At 36.1% G+C, this 20,866-nt stretch overlaps 2 protein-coding genes and 1 pseudogene across 2 annotated transcripts in view; all 3 read right to left on the reverse strand.

Moving 5' to 3' along the window:
* The window catches only part of LOC131781999 (phosphorylase b kinase regulatory subunit beta), a 16,632-nt gene extending 9,435 nt beyond the window's left edge, over positions 1-7,197 (reverse strand). Inside the window, exons 1-13 of the mRNA XM_066163858.1 lie at positions 7,050-7,197; positions 6,571-6,712; positions 6,051-6,150; positions 5,382-5,489; positions 5,078-5,137; positions 4,809-4,945; positions 3,920-3,983; positions 3,213-3,308; positions 2,500-2,604; positions 1,907-1,999; positions 1,458-1,515; positions 1,142-1,222; positions 539-688 (exon numbers count right to left, since the gene is read on the reverse strand). Coding sequence (XP_066019955.1) covers positions 539-688; positions 1,142-1,222; positions 1,458-1,515; positions 1,907-1,999; positions 2,500-2,604; positions 3,213-3,308; positions 3,920-3,983; positions 4,809-4,945; positions 5,078-5,137; positions 5,382-5,489; positions 6,051-6,150; positions 6,571-6,712; positions 7,050-7,098 — 1,243 coding nt within the window. The 5' untranslated portion in view covers positions 7,099-7,197. The remainder of the gene's footprint in view (positions 1-538; positions 689-1,141; positions 1,223-1,457; positions 1,516-1,906; positions 2,000-2,499; positions 2,605-3,212; positions 3,309-3,919; positions 3,984-4,808; positions 4,946-5,077; positions 5,138-5,381; positions 5,490-6,050; positions 6,151-6,570; positions 6,713-7,049) is intronic.
* A 1,351-nt stretch (positions 7,198-8,548) lies between these two features.
* LOC131782022 (uncharacterized PE-PGRS family protein PE_PGRS24-like) overlaps positions 8,549-20,866 on the reverse strand; it is a 33,784-nt pseudogene continuing 21,466 nt past the window's right edge.
* On the reverse strand, positions 9,329-19,943 carry LOC131782048 (uncharacterized). Its single transcript, XM_066164620.1, has 15 exons — positions 19,802-19,943; positions 18,010-18,133; positions 17,543-17,649; positions 17,362-17,440; positions 16,932-17,011; positions 16,526-16,662; positions 16,206-16,373; positions 15,001-15,112; positions 13,875-13,998; positions 13,595-13,701; positions 12,919-13,000; positions 12,460-12,539; positions 11,415-11,545; positions 10,885-10,996; positions 9,329-10,002 (listed from the first exon to the last, which is right to left on the reverse strand). Exons 1-15 carry the CDS (start codon positions 19,892-19,894, stop codon positions 9,985-9,987), a joined length of 1,554 nt encoding a protein of 517 aa, XP_066020717.1. The 5' UTR covers positions 19,895-19,943; the 3' UTR covers positions 9,329-9,984.

Raw genomic sequence — 20,866 nt, forward strand, 5'->3', positions numbered from 1 at the left:
TCTCTTCATGCTTGCTCCATTTTTCCTTTCTTTGAACGACATTCATTCTCTTTGCTTAAAAAAAAAAATGAATCATATCTAGAGGGTCATCTTATGATTCACCGATACTGTTTCGCTTGGCTTGGCCTGGCCTTTATGTGAGTAATATGAGTCATACACCACGTATAAACCGGGAATCAGTTGTATTGATGTGCTTCATCTCAAATAAAGCCTCCTAAAGTCATTATTCCGAACTGAAAATTATCATTTTTGAACGCTTTGAGGTTCTAGGTGTGTCTCGTACCTCCCCTTTTTTATCTATTATTGCGATGGTTTCGTTTCTTTTTTTAACCTCACGATCTTGTTGACGCATAGCAATTATGACGGCGAGGAACTAAAAATTGAATCACATTTAGCAAATTTTTCTGATATTTTCTGACCGATCGTTTGATTCCTTCCCGTTAGATGATTGAATTTCTTGTCAGAAATTTCATGGCAAAAGCACACTCGTGGAATAACCTTTAGTTATTTGATTTTGATACAACACTTCCAGTCTTACTTAACAGATTCAATATGATCAGAAGCGACTGTCCCCAGAGAAAGAGATCTCCATCGTTGTGACTTGGCAGTCGAACTTTAGAATGTGGTTTTTTCCGTTCCTCTTCAAGGTACATTTTCGGCACATAGTAACAATGTGGGATAAATTCGTCTACGGAGACAAAAAATATAAAAGAAAGAGAAAAGTTTACAACCTCGTAGGTCAATTGTGGAATTTATAAGTCAATTCTTGCATTTCCACCACACTAGACGAATAAACAGGCCGGTGAACAAGCAGATTTGATTAAAAACGACTGGGTGAGTTATTTGCATATCGGTGTCCCTATAAAAACTTGTTTGTACCCTTCGCGTACCACAAGCTAAAAACGACTGAAAAAGGAGCGTAGGTAAGCTAGTTTACAAAATACGCAGAAGTAAATGCAAGCGCTTGAACGGTCTAAAACTGTTACAAGGTGTAACCGTGAACAGTTTTGGTGGTTTATTTGCTGCGTGTTTGTCGCTCTAGTAGAAAAACCTTGAAATAAAAAGAAAGTTCATACCAGTGTACTATGGAGTTCATTTTGGGATAAATAGCCACACAAAAAGCTGGAAAAATATTGCTTACCAGTGTCGGTGGTTATCAGTAACTCATCTTGCAGTTTCCTGATATACTTCTCTGCAGTTTCCTTCTCATTCTTAAACAGGGCTGTGACATGGGAGATATGGAGCATTAGAAACGGGACAACATGGAGAGAAGGTCAACGGATAGGGCTGGAAATCAATGTTACAATGTACAAAAAGTATAAACACAATCGGAATTACTCGTTTAAAAGCAGGCTCAAGATAAATTTAACTCTGTACTTTAGATCAAGGTCTTGAGCAAAATATCTAAAATAGTATTTAACGTAACCCATACAACAAAAATTTTAGGAATACAGTACCGTCCAGAGCGAGGTAGATGAAGAAGATTGGCCATTCACTTTCAATACCATCAAATATCTGTCAAATATCAGAAGAGAGGAAAACGTTTCAGTTTAATACACAGGCGTTGGATTCAATATAATGTAATAGAATATGATAACTGGGCAGAGTTGAACCTCCATTACACGAGCTCAAAACTCTATCTAACAAAATAAGTATAAAGGGCAGCCACCTCATAAATTTATACCAAAATGCATCAAATTAATATGTGACACATAAGAATCGGTAAATCACTATCTTGAGGGCAGGAAACTTTATTCCTCGTGCTGTAAATATTTCAATAACCTGACTAAAATTGTTACAATGACATAATACGGCTAACATTGGCAAAATAAATAGATAAATCAATTAATTCATAACACTGTTCCAAACAGATCATTCGTTTTCACTTAAAGCACGCATGTTGTACCTGTAATTCTCTCTGCTCGTAATATCTGCGATTCTTGTCTTCCATAACAGTTTTGTAACCATCACGCAAGAACCGCTTTAATCCATAGTTTCCCTGCAAAAGAAGAAAAAAAAAGTGGAGAATTGCGTGAACTAGTTTTTCTTCGATGCCTGCAAAACGTTAACAGAGCAAGAAGTTGCTCAGAACGTGAATAACAAAGAAAGCAGTATCTTCAGTTATTTTCAATTTTTCAGTTACAAGGTAGAAAAAGGAAAGTTATGAGCAGAAATAGTATCATATTTACGTTCTTTTCCCCAACTTCATTGCATCCACAGGGACCACGCAGAGGGAGGGGCTGGAGGGGCTTTAGCCCCCCCCTACTTTTTTTGCAGAAATAAAAATAAACTAAACAAAAAATAATTTTACAAAAATAACGGAGCCAAAAATAACCCCCCTAATCCAACTGAGGCTGACAGGCTATCTTCCTCCATCACGAAAATAAAAACTTCATCTTATTTCAATAACATGAAATGTCATTTTCAGTTGACCCTTAAATGAAGTCTGGTGTTGCTAAACGATAAAGAAACAAGACTGGAAAAGTATTTGATGATTACCTCCAAAGATTCCAAAACCATTTCTTTTGTTAGATTGCGCAAGGAATCATCGCCGACAGCAAATGCAGGAAAACCAGTGATTGTTAACATGGATGCATCTGTCACCTGATCACACAGAAACATTTCACGAAAACAATTCGAACACTGTCTACGTACACGAATTTAATAATATTATCAGTAAGATATATGATTGTCCAGAGGTTGTTACTCTAGATTCCAGGACAGACAGTTGCAGGTCGAAGTATTAAGACGTCTAACTGTCGACGTGACTAAAAGTTTTCAGCTGCAAGCAACAACGGTTTCGGTCGACTCGACGTTAAGAGTACTAGTGAGTTAATTTTTATGTTCTAAAGTAACACTGGATTTTTATAAGTTATATATTGTCAAGTCATTTTTTGGTCATAAAAATTTGCCTATTTATTCTTGTTTAGAAGTCCCTTGAACATCCAAAAACGATTGACAGCATCATTTTTCTTTCTTTTATTTATTTTTGTTGGAAACAAGGAGGGGGGGAGATAACTGGCAACCCCTTCATAAATTTAAGTATTTGGCCAAAATTTTCATGGAAACTGGCCTATGAGGAGATTGGTTAAAGTTGGTGGGCTCACCTCCATAATAGTTAATCTCATAGAATTTTAGAATTTAATACAGACTCAAGCAACCACAATCCATACACCTTTAATGTGGAAAAAAGAAAAAACTGTGTCTCTAACCTTAGATGAGGATGCTACTGGCAGCATAGAATTCATGATGGTATAGTTTCTGTTATGAGCATCTGGATCAACATAGATCACTGATGATGAGGTTCCCTAAGATTGTAAATAATCTGGTGTTACTGTTTCACAACCTGATTTGTATTGAGGTACGTACTGATTGAGTGTTGAAAATGATCTGCATTTACAACTGGCGTTGCCTTATCATGCCTGCAATTGGTCCAGAAATCCCATGCCACTCTCACAACCAATCAGATGAAAATGTAAAACCCATTACTGGTACTCCCTCACATTACCTAAGTTTTGACTTCTTTCTTATTTGCTCTTATTGGCCAATATGATTAATTGAAGGGCTGCTTTTCATGGAGGAAAGAGAACAAAAAAGCCTTGGAATGGGAAGGAGAAGCACCAATAAACTAAAAATTATTTCATCCATAGCATACAATTCATTAATCAATCAACTAATCATCAATTAATCATCAATCAACGAGCCATCCAAGCATTATAATTTCCAAAAGAAAGCGTTTTGCCAATGAAATTAACCTCAATTATTGAAAAGTCATTGACTGATAAGTCACCATTGAAAAGTCATGAAAGTTTTACCATTGGTCAGCATCAACTAATACCTATTGTCATCTATAAATTAATCTAATGGTCATTACAAAGTCTGTGTTATTGCACAGCATTATCTCCAAGATTATTCGAACCTGCATTCCATAAATATTAAATCCATTTATAGCCTCTAGGGCTGCCTTTGCCATCCCAATAGAACTGTAAAAACAAACAGAGGAAAATCCAATAATCAATGTCATATTAGCCTCAGACTTATTAACAAAAATTAAAATCATACTCTTAAACAAATTCATTAAAAATAAGAAGCCATATTTGCCAACACACTAGATTATTTCTTTAAAAATGTAGCTACATTGCACCACTGGTTTCTCATTTCAAAGTTGAATCAATAAGCTGTTTATTGATGCAAATAAGGATTTCCAATTGATTAGTTTAATTACGAAAAGCTTTTTTGAAGAAGAATTGCACATTCTACAAATCAGAGAATTCTTTCCTAGAAAACATTGCAAGAAATTAAAAAACTTTATTCCATGGCACCCATCTTTAGTTGATTATCTACCAGCAGAAAACATCACCAAAGATAGTAAGACAAACTACCTTCCTGCACTCTTACTAATAGAGGGCTTATTCTTCAAACATGACCTTTTTATGTCATGTACCTAGTTGTATTTATTTGCACCCTAGTTTAATTGAGCTTTAACACCTTAACATCAGTATCCATATTCTCTACACTCTTCTCTATACATTTCCTTTAGCACTGAGAAGGAGAATTTGTTTAACAATCAAAGCTTCTTAGGTTAGGGATCATATCCTTTATACTCATTATCTTGATGAATGATTCAGCAGTACTGCTGCGAGGAGACATTACATGCTCGTCGCTCTAAAGGCTTAAAGGGTTAATGAGGGTAGGCCACTGTTATTGCATTAGACATCACTGTTCTCTAGGTTTTCTGACACTTCCCCCTGAACAGTTATTGATTTACAATGATTACAGGAGAATGTCGTCAAAGGGTGATCACTCACCTGGCATTTAGCTCCTTGTGCCCTATGTTTTCTTTACTCCCTCTCTCCCACATACCATAATCTGGAGTTCTGTAAGCTCGCTCAATGTAATACACAAGATTCTGAACAAAGTTAACCTCATCACTTGTGTAAATAATCTAAAATAATCATAAAGCATTTGATTAATCATATTTACCAGCTAGGTGAGGTTAGAGTTTCACTTTGAACAATATACTTTTTCTCTTGACCTCAAACCATTGCATGAATGACACTTAAGTTCCACTATTTACCTGTAGTCCTGATGCAGTCATTTGGACCAGGGTTAAAAGGTACAGAGATACAGCATCCATCTGAAACATGGCAAAAAAAAAGAGATGGAGAACTTATCAAAACACAAAATTGTAATAACAGCATTATCTCGATATAATAAAACCACCACGCTTAAATTGCCTTCCTACAGATTTCATGACCTGTATTTACTCTTAGATTTTAGGCCCCTTGTAAATAAAGAGAGATAAAGCAAACTTAATTAAGCTAGAATATAAAATGGAAGAAAAAGACTGAATGCAGATACAATCAAAGTTAGCTTCAAACCTGCAAATGAGCCCATTCAGAATCTGATGCAATTGTGTCCCCAGTGTTCACGTTAAATTTGACATGAAGGGAATTCTGTGCTGACTGGTTCTTTTTGAATTGTTCCACCTAGCAGCAAAACACAAATATAAATGCATTTATTCAGTTAATGAAACATTCTCAAAATAGAGAAGACACATTCTAAGGTTGAAATGCTTTAACGCTCCCATGAGGGACCAAGATATAATAATTTTTCCTTATAGTATCTATACAATATCAAGAAGACAAGTGTTAAAGAACAAAGAAAAATATTGATTAGGGATTATTAGTAAATCCAATATCCAATTTTCTGCACTAACATCATAAGCATTGTATTACAAACAATAAGGAGAATAGCTAAATGAGATCTTGAAAGTGAAAGGGCCAACTATGCCACTGATTTAGAGAGTGAGTGAAGAACAGAATGATAATGGTTAAACAACTGACTGACTGACTGACTACTTGTTTGGTTGAAAATGCAAGAGTGATATGTAATTGTACAATAAATCATTTTTTTCATCATTTTCAGAATTCCTAATGATCCAATGTTTCACACCACAGTCATTGACTATAGACCGATAATACTTTGAAAAAATTCATATTGAACCAAGTCAGGATACTTAAAACAAATTCCAAGTGCGTTTCAGTAACCTTGTCAGCCTGCCTCATGTAACAGAAAAGGATTCCTCTCATGCATTTCACAGCAGCCTGCTGAAGTTCATATGCACGTCCTTTGCTGTCATCCATATGTCTGAGAGAGAAATTTTACAGCAAAAATCATGGCTTTCATTTGTAATCCATACCTGCTTGATGGAATTCAATAGCTCAATCAGAGTTACAGAGTAGTCTTAAGACTATGAAAAAAATATGGCAAATAGTTCAATGCTTTAACCCTTTAACTCCCATGAGTGACCAAGACAGAATTTCTCCTCACAAAATCAATACAATATCAACCAGATAAGTGATGAGAGTAAAGAAAAATATCAATTTGGGGATAATTAGTTGATCCAATACTAAATTCTCTGAAGGAAAATTATGAGAATTGTGTGGTTGACAGTAAAGAGAATTACAAATTTGATCTAGGATTTAAAGGGTTAACTTTGTTCCAAACACATTGCAAGTAGTCAGTTGTACAGACTGAATTGCAGGCTTTGTATTCAACATTACACACCTGTAGGCAAGTGCCAGAGCCCACACACCCATGGCACAGTAAATATTATCTCGCACATGACTCTCTTCATTATGAACATTAGCTGTATGCATAGGAAGCAGTCCAATGCTTGGACTTTGATACTGAAGGATTTGTCTTGTTACTGAAAGAAATTGACACAACTAATGAGTGGAAGTAACACAGACATGTATGTGTACATCTACAATGTATAATTTTGAAATAACATCTGTGTTCCTTGTTATTATAAAACTTTGAATTAGATGGCATGTCAGGAGCTACATATATATGTAAGTTGATGCAAGTACACTTTAGAATTTTAGCCTAAGCTCATCTATTATTAACTACTTAGTATGGTAAAAAAACCACAAACAAACAAAAAAAAATAGGAATGAGTTACGAGTAAGGCTGACTATAAACGGATATTTGAAATATCATTACGCAACCGATAGTCATAATTTTTTCAAAGGAGAACAATTTACCTCGCTGATAATAAATATCAAGTTTTTCCCTCCTTTCTTCTTCATCCATCACTGCATCACTGGTGGAATCTCACATTTCAACTATTATAAATTTAGATTGTGGTCTCGATCCTCTTGATCGCGCTTTAGTATATCCGCCATATTTATTTTCTGAACCTCGCGCGGTAGTCTGGGTAGCTTATTCTTATGGAAAATTAAAATCTGGATAGGACTTTCCTTCGATACCACATGGGATGTGATCACTCGCGTTTTCCCGCGTTTCAAGCAGTTTGCCTGTTTTCCTGAGGAATTTCCGTTGGTTTTTCTTATTTTATTCATGAAATAAGCCATAAATAAGTATAAACAAAGATTCCAGATATATACCTCTTACTAAACGAGTTCGAAATCCGAGCGGGAAAAGCGTGGTTCTGTAACTTACAGCGCGGAACGTGAAAAAGAAGATTAATGAAATAATATGCTAGCAACATAATATGCAACTTTTGCTGGCACAATCTATGAGGGCTTACAAGGGAGGGATTCTATGGCTATGTGGTGGATAACCTTGCAATAGCTTACTTAAAAGGAGTCCTTCTACTCAGTAGGCGTACCAGTTATGTTCAACCTGCTTTGAGTAAAAGGTTTTGGTAAACTTCTTAACCCAGTTCAGTCTTGCTGGTCAGATTTAACTTGACCTCTTTAGCCTGACAATATTGTGTATGAAATTTGAACGGTTAAGATACCTTTGCAGAGAGAGAAACTCTCGATTCGTGTGGCTCCACAACGCTATTCTCCTTTTTGTCGGAGCATTGGCTTTGGGTTACCTTCCTTTGATATGATTAAAAGCATACGACTGTGCTATTCTTTTTCAACAAATTTTATTTGCTTCTCCAAAACTTCTTCTCTTTACTTATTCTTTTAAATTCTGCCATCAATTTCAGTGTAAACACTCATGATACCAAACCTCCAACAGGTAGTCAAAGAAATGTTTGATAATTTTACGCTGCGTTGCCTGCAGATCTTTTAAATGTCTAACAGTTCGTGCAATGCACAAACGCCTGCAGAAGTGAGCACTACGCATAATAAGCACAAATGATTTATCTTATAGACAGGCTTTAGAAGTTTTTAACATACCTACCTTGTATGACAGGAGAGAGGCGATTGGTAACTCAACGTTTCAAGAGATAAGTAATAACAACAATCACAAGCTTTATTCACTACTTCCGCCACCTTACCTTGGCACGTTGCGAACACGGAAAAACCGCAAGTTCCGAGTCCCGCGTTTTAAAACCAATCGTCTTAGAGACAGTTTTATTGTAAGCCATTGCCGATAGCACGTCCTTGTACAACTCATATATATTAATTGATCTGATTTCGAATAATTTTTAATTGTATCTTAATTAATTTATTGTTTACATAATGATAAGCTTTATTATTGTTGAATTCTTATGAATTAACTTTCTTAATTTATCATTATATAATTTATGGTTATAATTAATTTACGTTTTATATTTGTAAAAATATCGTAATTCAGCCCTCGGGCTGCAAGGGTAATTTTAATAAAACCATCTATCTATCTATCGAATGCCACCTTATGCCATCCTATGTTCAGCCCTGAGGTTTTGTGCTCACTAGTAAAGAAATCAATATTTAATGTCTCCTGACGAGTACTACTTTATTTTTTCTTTTAATTTAATCTTCCTTGGTGAAAGAAACATACCTATCCCCTTCGTCTCAGCCTCCTTTCATAAAAACCCAGGTTGGGTTCTCCACAAAGCACCCTCCGCCGCCTCCCGCCTATCGACCTACGCTAAAATCGACTCTACCACCGGAATATCCACCCCCTCCTGCAGGAGGTCAGTCTTCTCGTCATAATTACTGGTGAGACAATGGTTTTAATTGTGTTCTAAAAGAAATATCAGTAAGATTAACAATAATAAAACTTTTAAATTATTTCAGTCTTCTCTGTTGCGTCGGTAGCAGCTGTAAGGAGATGCGGAAGTGATCTGGTTGCCGAGAGAGTGAATAAACTAAAGCCAATATCAGAAAAAAGTAGCTTAAAATTGCTAAATTCTTTGAGAAGTGCTATTTCAGTCTAAGAAACACTGGTATGGATAAAAATACATCTGAAATTTTTAACTGAATGACTGGATTTTGCATGAACTTTATTTACGTGTCAAAATATCCCAACACAGAAACATCTACTGGTGACATATCTAAACGCTATATTCAAATTCTTTGATGCTTGTGAATGCGAGTAAGAAGCTTGTCAGTTTAAACAACGACTGCTGCTCAAATTTTAAAAAAATATATTTTCGTTTTTAACTAGTTATTTACAAAGCTCCCGTGAAGTCGTTATCTAATCATATTTCTGAGCTCCAGATAAAGATAGTGCGGCTGAATGAATTGTCTCTTAGCCCACATATTCATTAAAATGTAATTTCAGGTAACTGACCTTTGTTAATCTGTGCTCTAGAAATGACAACCCTTGTTTGGCGGAAAAACGAAAAGTATTTCAAATAACTGTGTCGAAGAACACTTGCTTCGCTTTAAAACAAACCAGTTACAACAGCTAATACTTTTGCAGTTTGACAAAATGCAAAATGCATGCATATTGTTCAGTGAAGTTGACACAAATTAATGTTCTCTAAGGTAAATTCTTCAAACGACGACGCTTTCATTTCCCTCCATGACCCTAAATATTCTCTTACGGAAAACTAAAACCCTCAGTACTGTCAACAACATCTAACTCAAGAAAAGCAATAATCCTCGCAGGTGAACAGAAATTAGGAAATCGCAGAAAAGAAGCCGGGAAAAAATTCAGGCTTAGACCGGATTCGAACCCAGGCCTTCCAGATAACAGCTGGGCGCCTCTAGCAACTGAGCGACGATGCCACGCGTTGATGTTTGGAAGTAGAGTACTTTTCAGAAGGTTCACTGTGTCACTGTGGGTAACTTCTCAGCTGGCATACTTTAGATCTAAATACAAAAATTAATGGAAATTCTAAGATCAAATTCTTAATTTTTGAAAACTGGAAATAAATTTTTACTTTTTTCAATTTCTTTTACAGGTTTACCCCTTTAAGGGAAGTTGATTTACCACGTTTTTTTGGCCTGCATGGGAATAAGCTCTCTGAGAAAAAGCAATGCGCAAGTGCGGCAAAGAGCAGACTCACAATACCCCCAAAACTGACTCTAACTACCGACTCGTGCGTAGTCGTCTAGCTCGCGCGTATTGATTTAAGACTCTCGCGCCTTGTTTAGTTGCCACGCAGATCGATCTGTATTAAATATATACCTCCATTGTTATAGGACGTTTGCAATCACGTGCTGAGTAGCTACGTAAATTAAATGGAACAGAAAAGCTCTAACCTTACATCTAAAAAAAGAGAGTCGATCCAACAGGAATGACCCACACCCCAACACGGCCGCCGTGACGTCATGTAAAAACTATCTATGGAGTTAGAGAAAGATGTTTATCGTCTTTTCACGAGCGTGGGACAGGAAAAGTTCTGAGTTCCCATGAGTACTCGAACCTCAGACCTTCGGTCCACAGGGGGGAGGTTCGATTCCTCACGGGGGATCAGAATTTCTTCTTTGTCTCACGCTCGTGACAAGACGAAAAACATCTTTGTCTGTTTCTTTAATGAACTTAAAACTTACCACCTTTCTTACTCTCTCTAGAGGGTTGTTTGACCAACCCATCAAGATTGGAAAGAATGATTTTTATCTTTAGGCTGACTGAGTAAACCTACTCAATGTTAAATTTACAACAATAAACCGTTAAATGTTACTAAAATGCAGTGTACAAGATATACAAAATGTGACTAAGATACGAGTTGACCACTAAACCAACCTTATCCACAAATTTTTTGTATTTTGTTCCATCTGTAACACATATGACTAAGACCTCGCCAATTTTTGAGTCATCTTCAATCAATTCTACAACCCCCCTTGCCACATCCACAACTCTGTTGGAAAATAGGAAATATTGGTATGAGTCAGTCCAAGACAGTGTGTCTGGATGTCTGTCTGTCTGTCTGTCTGCCTGTCTATCTGTTTATCTTTCTGACTGTCCAACTGTATCTCTATCTGTTTTGGTGTCTGTCAGACTCTTAGTCCGTATCTGTCTATCGGCATTTCTGTCCATTCCACCGTCTGTGACTATCTCTCTGCACTTGTCTGCTTAACTGTCTGTCTGTTTGTATGACTGACTGCCATAGGTCAAGGGAATATACTACAAAATGAGGTAAAAAGAAATAAACCACAGCCAGTAGGACTGCATAATGACAGGGAAGGTGTTTACTTATTACATGTAGGTGGATGTGGGTCACTAGAAGGCCATGTAAACAGCACATGATCACCATCCCATGTAAGTTAATTTCTTACGGTTGCTTGGGCAGGCTATCCTGAGCTTCAATTTCCTGCTTTGTCAATCTGTGTCTAGGAAAGTCCATTTCTGTGTCTGTTCTTCCAGGACATATACAGTTAACACGGATTCCTGTATCTCTGATGGCTGCCTTCAGTTCAAAAGTAGCAACAAAGAAAGAAATATTTGAGGGTTGAACAGCACAAATGGATAATGGTTTCTCAAAACAGATGACAGCTTGAAACAAAATGATAATATGTTAACTTGAAATTGTTGCAAGACAAGCTGGTATCAATCAGGATTATTTATTCGCTGAAATATATACTTATTGCAGTTTTTGTTTGTGCAATTTCATTTCTATTTCTTTCACCAACTCTTGGTTTGTGAATATATCCCAATCACATTTTTGTTCTCATTCGGTCACTTACACGTTAAGTACCAATAAAATATAAATATTTGAAAGCCTGAGAGGAAAAATCTTAAACCTCATGCAAAGTGTAATACCATGTTTCAAAGCTGTCAGATAATATGTGACCCAGTCCATGAGAAAATGGACGATAATGCTTTTCCGTTTAAATTGTGAAACCTTTCACTATCCGTTTAAATCTGTTTAAATGGTTCATGAAAGTGTTTAAATGGTTTGCTCATCTGTTTAAAAAAATTTTAGCTAAAATGTTTAAGAAGTTCACTTATCTGTTTAAAAAAATTTGCATCTGTTTAACGCTTTTGGTAAAATGTTTAAGCAGTTCCCTTATCTGTTTAAAAAAATTTGCATCTGTTTAACGCTTTTGGTAAAATGTTTAAGCAGTTTGCTCATCTGTTTAAAAAAATTTGTATCTGTTTAAAGAAATTTGCATTCCTTTAATGCTGTAGCAAAAACATTTAAATGGTTTGCTTATCCATTTTAAAAAAAATTATGTTTCATTACATTTCATAAAATTTGAAGAAGTCAGACAAAAATTCCTATCATTATAATTGTAATGGCTGCCCCCCTTTCTAAATTGAACAATGATCTACCCCGTATCCCCAAACTGTATTGTTTATTTGGGCTCCCACATTACTCACATTTGCAATACTTCGAGTGAAAGCTATGACTCCATGTTTTGTGGCACAATAGATAGGAGCAAGTTTCCATGGCACCAAGCCTTAGACATGAGGGAAAAACAAACAAATAAAAATTAACTAAAGACAACAAAATCTACCAAATTCCAGTAAACTTTTAAACTATAGTATAAGTGACCCTATTCAAGAGGCAATTGATATGATAATCATAGCAGCAACAACAGTATGGGGTCAGTTGCAGCTTCTGAATAATCAACTTTTAACTCCCATGCGAGATCAAGACAGAATTTCTCCTTACAATATTGAAACAATATCAAGCAGACGAGTGACAGAGTAAGACAAAATATAAATTAGGGAATTATTAGTTGATCCAACACCAAATTCTCCAAACCAACATTATAGCAGACAATATAGAAAATCACCTAAAAAGAGATCTAGGGAGTTGAAGTGTCAATCACCTACCAGCAGTGGATGATGTGTTTATAATAACTGAACCACTTTTCATATTATCAAGAGCAAGAAGAGTTCCATGGATGACTCCTCCCTGAAAAATATTATGTTTCATAAAATTTGATATTCAATCAAAATGAATTTCTCAAATCCCCTGATAAAATTTTCAATTGGTATGCTCAGGAACTGAGACCAGTATGTCAAAAGGGTGCATTGAGCTGCTCTAGTCCATTACCAAATGCAGAAATAATTATATAAATGTCCAACTGGACTGACAGAAAAGGATTTACACGTATGTGTTTGTGGGAGAGGGGCTAATAAGAGGGATATCCAACTCCTAGAAATAAGATGTTTTGTTTGTTTATAGACTCATCAATTTTTTAATGTTTATTTATTCGTTGTTTCAATTTTCTATGATAATCATATTAACCCTTTTATTCTCAAGATCTCAATAGCATTTCTCCTTACTGTCTATGCCATACAGTTCTTGTGATGTTGGTTCTGAGACTTCTGTATTGCATTAACTAATAATCCCCTAATTAAGATTTTTCTTTATTCTCTTCCCTTGTCTGCTTGATATTGGATCGTAAGGAGAAATTCTGTCTTGGGCACTCATGGGAGTTAGGGGTTAACCAAAGACAAGTAAAACATTGATAAGATTTTTATCTCAGTAATTCCAAAAGCCTACCAGGTTAGTATTGAGAGTTTTGTTCCAATTGTCTTCATCCAGAACAGCAGCATTGTTGCAAACAATGTCAATGCAACCCCACAAAGAAAGAACACTTGAAAATGCCTCTAAAACAAAAACAATAATGTAATTGCCTCTATTCAAGACATTTTTGTTTTACAATTGGTGTGAAGCCAAAGTGTAATACCAGAGAGGACCCTCTAAACTGTAGTACTGAAAACTACAGGTACTGTAGCAAACATTTTGAGAATATCACATTATCATAAACAGAAATATCAACCTTTCAAACTGCTCTCAACAGAAACATCACATCTGATGAAAGTTATTGATCCAGTTCCATACTTCTCTCCCAATGTTTTCTCCACCTCTCTCCCTCTTTTGTCATTTATGTCAATTACAGCAACCTGACATGGTGTTCAACAAAATCAATGAATGTTGTTTAATTCTCTCATGAAACTTTATTACCCCACTTATCAGTTAAAGGAATGATAGATAAATGAGTGAGAGAAAAAACAAATGAATGAAAAAATATTATGATTAAAATTATTATAAGCTGAATTACACAGGCAGTTTGATTGGTTCTTACTTATGATCTACTGAAGGACAGATGCATAGATGGTGTCACCACTTGAAATTTTTTCCTTCTTTATTATGTATTACAAATAGATTCCAAGTTGCTGTGGGTCAGTTCAGTAATAGATCACAGAAGATATCAATATGTAGTAAGAACATCAGTGACTCACTCGGCTGCCCCTGACGTGCCACTTTTTGTCCTTGAACAGATGCACAGCAACGTGGAATCTAATTGTTAAATTAAATAGAAAGAAAGAAAGAGTAAATGAATAAATGAATGAATCCAGGAATGAAGAAAAGACGACAGGAAGGAAGGAAAGGAGAAAGGAAGGAAGAAAGGGAGGACAGAAGGAATATTATAGATGAATAACAACCAGTCAATGTATGAATGAAGAGTGATTTTATGGTTGGATGGAGGCAGGCAGAAGAGTGGATGGAAAGATACATAGACTGGAGATTTGGAGGAATATGAAGGTTCAATGCATCAGAGTGGACTATCTTAGTATTTCTAAAATATTGGAAGTCTAATAGGGGTGAAGTTAGTGCATTTGGTATGAATAAAACTTGTCAAGTCTATTTAATCTTGATGGCTGAGCTAGTACTTAGGGATGAATGGAGATAGCCTAAAGCGGAAAAGACTATGCAAAATCTTATCGAGGAATTTCTCCGTAAACTTCGGGTGAGATTTATGTAAAAAAAACAACAACAACAAACTTAAACATAACTATCCTCTCGCCGAATAATTAAATTTATATTACAATTAATCAACCTATATGGCCTCAAAGGTCACCAAAGCGGGAAGCATTTAGAAACAATATGCAGGAAGGACTAACCTTGGCATCGAATTGCAGCAAAGTCTCGCAAATTCCTCGCCCTATTCCGGAAGCTCCACCAGTAACAAAAGCAACACGGCCCGAAATCTTCATTGTTTTAAAATTGTTTCGCCTTAGTAGTTACAACTGTTGCTCTTTTGAACTGCCATATTTGTTTTTCTCTCTCCTACCTCACAGTAGACTGGGCTCTAACTTAGGGCCCAGCCGAGCAAGTCACGAACAGATAGTCAAGAAAGAGTACTTCAGGGAGGGGAGCCTGAAGTCCTCTACTGCACTGTCCATCCTATGTGCACAACGTTATTCGTGTGATCAGGGGGCCGCGCTCGCGAGAAAGGTACTTTTTTCAAAAAACTTAAACGGTCATGGCAGCAAAATTCTTGTTGGGAAGCCAACTTGTAGCGATTTCCGATTCGGAAAAGAAGAAAATGATGATAAAACGATATTTGGAAACGTGAACCATGTTTAATACTCACCAGAGGACAAGTGGAGACATTAGGCATTAATGATAAAAAGGTTGGATTTATCTCTCGATAATAGATAATTTATTTCGCTAATCTGACCTTTCAAACCATTGTACTCTATCAATAAACTTATGATGACATTTTTTCCTCAGTCCTCCATGGGGTGTTGAATCTACTGACTCTCATCTATATCTATTATCTATATCAACAGCAGCCCATTATAGATAATGGGCTCCTGATATCAATTAATTGTTTAAAGATGATAGATGCATATCTTCTGATGAGGTGCAGAATGCTCCAGGCTCGCTGGTTGGTTTGTCAGATGATGTCATATAACGATCTAAGAGAAACAAAGAAACAATGTTTCCATCAAATCATTCATTATTTTTCCTTTTATACATCCATCTATCCACACATTGATTGATTGATCCATTCATATATCCAACCATATAATCATTCATTCATCTATTCCCTTATCAATTAATTTCATCTATTTAGTCTTTCATTCTATCACTTAATTACTTTTTCACTCTTTCATTCTTTCATTTATTCCCCCATTTATTCATTCATTCTTCCATTCTGTCATTCTTTCATTCCTTCATTCTCTCATTTATTCAGTCAGTAAGTCAGTCATTTATCCATAAATACATTAATCTGTTCATGTATTCATTCATGTATTCATTCATTCATTCCTTTCCTCATCCATCCATCCATTCATCCATCTTTGCATTCATTCATTATCACTCCTTTATTTTCGAGAGCCAATAAAGGCTGATGTCTGGCGACATTATACGTACGTCATTAAAGTTAAGATATTCCACACCATCTTCGTAAGTTACTTTCACCACTTGCCCAGCTTCCGTCGATTCGTCTTTGATCAAATCAACTACGCATTCCGCTACGGCCTCTGGTCTGCGACAATAAAAGGTTAACACAGATATCAGTGACCTGTGAGTTGAAGAAACTGCTGTAAATAACCACGCATGAAGGAGATGACCAAGATCGGTTGGTGACTCGATGTTCAAAGTTGTAACCACTGATTCATATAAAAGTAAAAAGCTCACTTCTGTTTATGCGTGCTAACTAAGAGTTCTTGTTGCTCCTTAGTAAGCTCCAAGTTTCCCACTGTCTTGTAGATATCCGTGTCTGTACTTCCTGGACATACACAGTTCACGCGTATGCCTTTTTTTCTAAAGGCTGCCTGTCATTGAAAGGAAAAAGCATTAGAGGGGTGGGCAATTGGACGAACCTGACGTAATTGCACGACATCCTGAGAGGAACATTATCTAGGCGACCGAGAGTGGTCATAAATAAGCAACAGAATCTACCAAGGAAAGTTAAATTGAAACATTCCCAACCTACTTTCATTCCCCGACGCTTCAAGTTATGGAAAATCAATTTATGGACTGCTGTACAGTAACTAGTTTATCTGTATGGTATTTTGCTATAAATTATGAGTCGCGCACGTACCGGAGCGACACTTCTTGAGAATCCTACGATACCAAACTTTGAAGCACAGTAAGCAGGTAAAAACGAAACTGGATGGATACCTGTAAAAGATAAAGATCGCAAGCAGATAAATGGTTAAGCGATAAGGAAAATTTTTATTCTCCAGTATTTAATATCTTCCGCAATATCATATACATCTTAAACGAATCAGCTCGTATTTTTTGCCTTGTCATTTGTATTCCATTTTGTTCTTCTTAATTAACCCAGACAACGAGCAGTCTCTGCTTTTGACGGAGTCCATCGCTCAAGTTTTCAAAAATCAGCGAAAAAAAACGATGCAAGCGCGCCAGGCGGAACTCTAATTTCCGTATGCCTTACTTCCAGATATTACCGCAGTGCGCTAATATTATTATTTTTTTTGCTTATTCTTTTATAATAGTTTAAAGCTTACCTCCAGTAGACGACATATTTATGATAACGCCATTCTTCATGAGCTCAATTCCAAGAAAAGTACTGCGAATGACAGCATGCTGTGGGAAGAGGTCGCATGGATCCAAAAAAGTAAATCATTTCATTCATTGCTGATCACAGCCAAAAAAGGTTTTCTCACAAAAAAAAGAAATGTGTTTTACCAGATTCACGTTGAGGGTTTTCTCCCAATCCTGTTCGTCCATTATTGCTGCATTATTGACTAATATGTCAAGTCTGCCATGTTCTTTCACTGTGGCTCTAAATGCAGCTGAGGAAAAAAAAAGGGGGAAGATTTCCAATCCCAGAAATCCGTGACAGTTAGGGTAGCGCAATTCAGGTTCGCAAGTCGTCTCTTTTTTCGTTCGGAGTTTTTAAGAGAGCCAGAAAGACTGTTTCCATTCTTCTGTTGGTCTGTCTGTTTGCTTTTTGATTTTTTTGTCTGACTCTTTAACATACATCACTCTGACATTCGACTATGTATTTATATGAAATTTCTGAGGAGGCGTCTAAAGTGCCAATTGCATAGCAAAGGAGAGCTTTGTTTACAACTGTTTGTTTTACCCAGTCAGGCGTTATTTCCTTGTTCAGTTTGCATTAATTAACGTCGCATAAACTGACATACACTAACCGTCTAATTGATCATGAGAAGTGACGTCACAGCATATAAATTTGGCATGCCTGTTAGCGTGTTGGCTGGTGTAACTCTTCAGTGTTGCTTCACCGGTTTTTTTGTTGATGTCAAGGAACTGAACCTTTGTGGAAATCATACATTAAATACAGAAAACAAAGCATTTGTAAATAATTATTTTTCATCGGCTTTATTAATAAATTAGCATTTAATGGAGGAATACAATTAAATATAATTATTTGTTCGCTGACTGAAACAGAAATGAGAATATTACGACGAGCTCATGTGAAAATCCTCGTTGTCATTGTGAGAGATTATTCAGCGTTAATTGATTTCCGGTTGATTTTTTGCGATAAGTGACAGATGATTTAACAATAGGATCATATTATATATTTAAAATGAGAGAGACCAGAGCGTGAGACAAAGAACAGTGTGAGAGAGAGGGAGATCAAGTTGATTTTATAAAATAAAACGTGAAGTTTCGGAACATAGCAGACTCATTAGTCTTATTTCCGACATAACGACTATACTTTGCAAAAAAAGTCATGTCAATAAATTGAAAGACTGAAAGACTGGGTAAGACCGTTCGAGAAATAAAGAAAGTGGAAAAGGCTTTCGATCTGGCCGAAAACAAAGATATTAAAGGAAACGTAAGGCTCTTCTGCCATGGCGTGCCAGTTAAGTGAAAACATAAGTGAGATTGTTGAGATTTTTTAATAACGACCTCAGTCGTATTCGGCGACGCGATACGGCAAAAATGTATTATGATTTTACCTCCTTTTCGTGTTATCCTTATACCGCAACGCTTTCAAAATATTGAAAAAAGGCAAACGAAAAAAGACAAAAACATAACAAAGCAGAATGAAATACTTCAAATTTGGCCGAAAGTAGACAGGAAGAAGTCCAATTCATGCTGTTTGCCATCAATTTCAGGTTAGTCGTCACTACTAACAAACTTCCCCGTGGAATATTGATTAAAAAAAAACAACAACAACGAATAAAAGCCTCTCTGGCTGTAAGTCTTTCACACACTGCCAGAGTTTTCTATGCTGAGTTATGAATTTTAAAATAAACAAATCCAGTGGATTTAAATGATCGCGAGACAATAAATTCCTTGGTAACTACGGTAAACTGCATCTGGGACCTGATGCGAAATAATATTTAGAGAAATATTTTTAGGGAATTTTTTTTGCTACTAAATCGGGTCAAGTAGCGACTATAAATCTCTTCAGAGTGTAGCTTTAAAATCGGAATATGTAAAAGCTATAGATCTTATTAAAAGGTGGCATCTTTCAAAACTTGAGGTTTTTCTATTGCATTGTACTCTAAACAATAGTGTTGAACTGATAAATCTGTTGCAAACGACCACAAAAAACGTGAAATCTGATAGCTTTTTGATTTGTAGTTTTCGCGAGTCAAGGCTTCTTCAACTTCTACAAAATCGATTCGTTTTTTACTTTTCACTTCTTTACTGGCAAGTATATGATAAACAATTTTTACCGAGCCAATATATTATGTTTGCAGTCATTGTCACACCTTGTCAGTGTACAATAAACCTTCGATGGTAAACAAACAATTCTCAAGAATTTCCTTCTCTGAAAAGATTTATAATAATAGTTTCAAGGGGATGAAAACCCATCTAAGCTCTCCTGAAAATGGCTCAAATACATATGTAGTCTTACTCTTTACAAAAAAAATTGTCTTCCTAATATCGTCAATAAGGCTTTGTGCTTAGGCTGTATGTGAAATCGAGGGAACCGCTGTTTGGCAAGCAGCTCTCGAATTAACTAACCTTCGCTCCATCTTGTAAAAGTTTCTCGCAGATTGCTTTGCCGATTCCTGAAGCCCCACCGGTAATTAAGGCCACAGCACCTTCTATCTTCATGATCAATTCACCTCTAAAAGCGCAGAAAGAACCAAACCGGAATATTAAATGTCAGTAATTCTAATTACAAGTAAAACGCTCTTGTTGACATTCATTTGCATGTTAGGTGCAAACCATTGTCTACTATTGAGCGCTTAATTTCCTTCACGTCACGAATTATGACAACAATTTGATCTACTCCTGTCAATCACAGAATTTCGAAAGGAATACAGTTCTAGAGAACCTTTAGAGGCTGACATTTCGGTCCAAACGTTAAATCATCTTCGAGCTAATTTTGCTATCCAACATATCATTTACACAAAAGTACAAAATTAAATTCTTAGGCAATCGAAATTTGTGAAAATTTATTGTCACCAGACTCTGATGGCTTAAATGTGCTTATCATTTTAACCAAAATGGACAAATTGGGATTAACATAATTTTTTGAGATTAACTTTTCGGAAAAGCTCGCAAATGAAGTTGATTTTGACTTACACGATGTAAATTTGCAGTCTTATTTTTTCTTTGAAGGCGGTTAATTAAACACGACCAGACACAACAGAGCTTTGGTAATTGGTCTGTTCTCTTTGCCTGGAGAACGCCAGTCCGTTTGAGCTAACTGGGATACCTTGCGAAACCTTTCAGTCTTTGCCCTTTACACCCTAACATCAATATGCGTATTCTCCATACTGTTCTCTATATATTTTCCACGGTGCTGACAAGGAGAACTTGTTTTAAAATAATCAAGAACTTCTATATTTGGTGCAGGTCGTTTCATTCGTTCTCGTGACCTCAATGTTTGATTCGGGGGTGATATTGTTAGGAGAAACTAGATGTTAGTCACTCTTAAAGATAAATGGGTCAGCAAGGCTAGAAATTCTAATGCTGCGTTGCGCAGTTGATTAGCTATAGGCGAGTGAGAAAATTTGTTTTCCAACTCCTCTGGATCTCTTCCTAAATAATAATTAAAAAAATAATATATATATATATATA

The sequence above is a fragment of the Pocillopora verrucosa genome, chromosome 3, assembly GCF_036669915.1.
Source record: "Pocillopora verrucosa isolate sample1 chromosome 3, ASM3666991v2, whole genome shotgun sequence".
Lineage (NCBI taxonomy): Eukaryota > Metazoa > Cnidaria > Anthozoa > Scleractinia > Pocilloporidae > Pocillopora > Pocillopora verrucosa.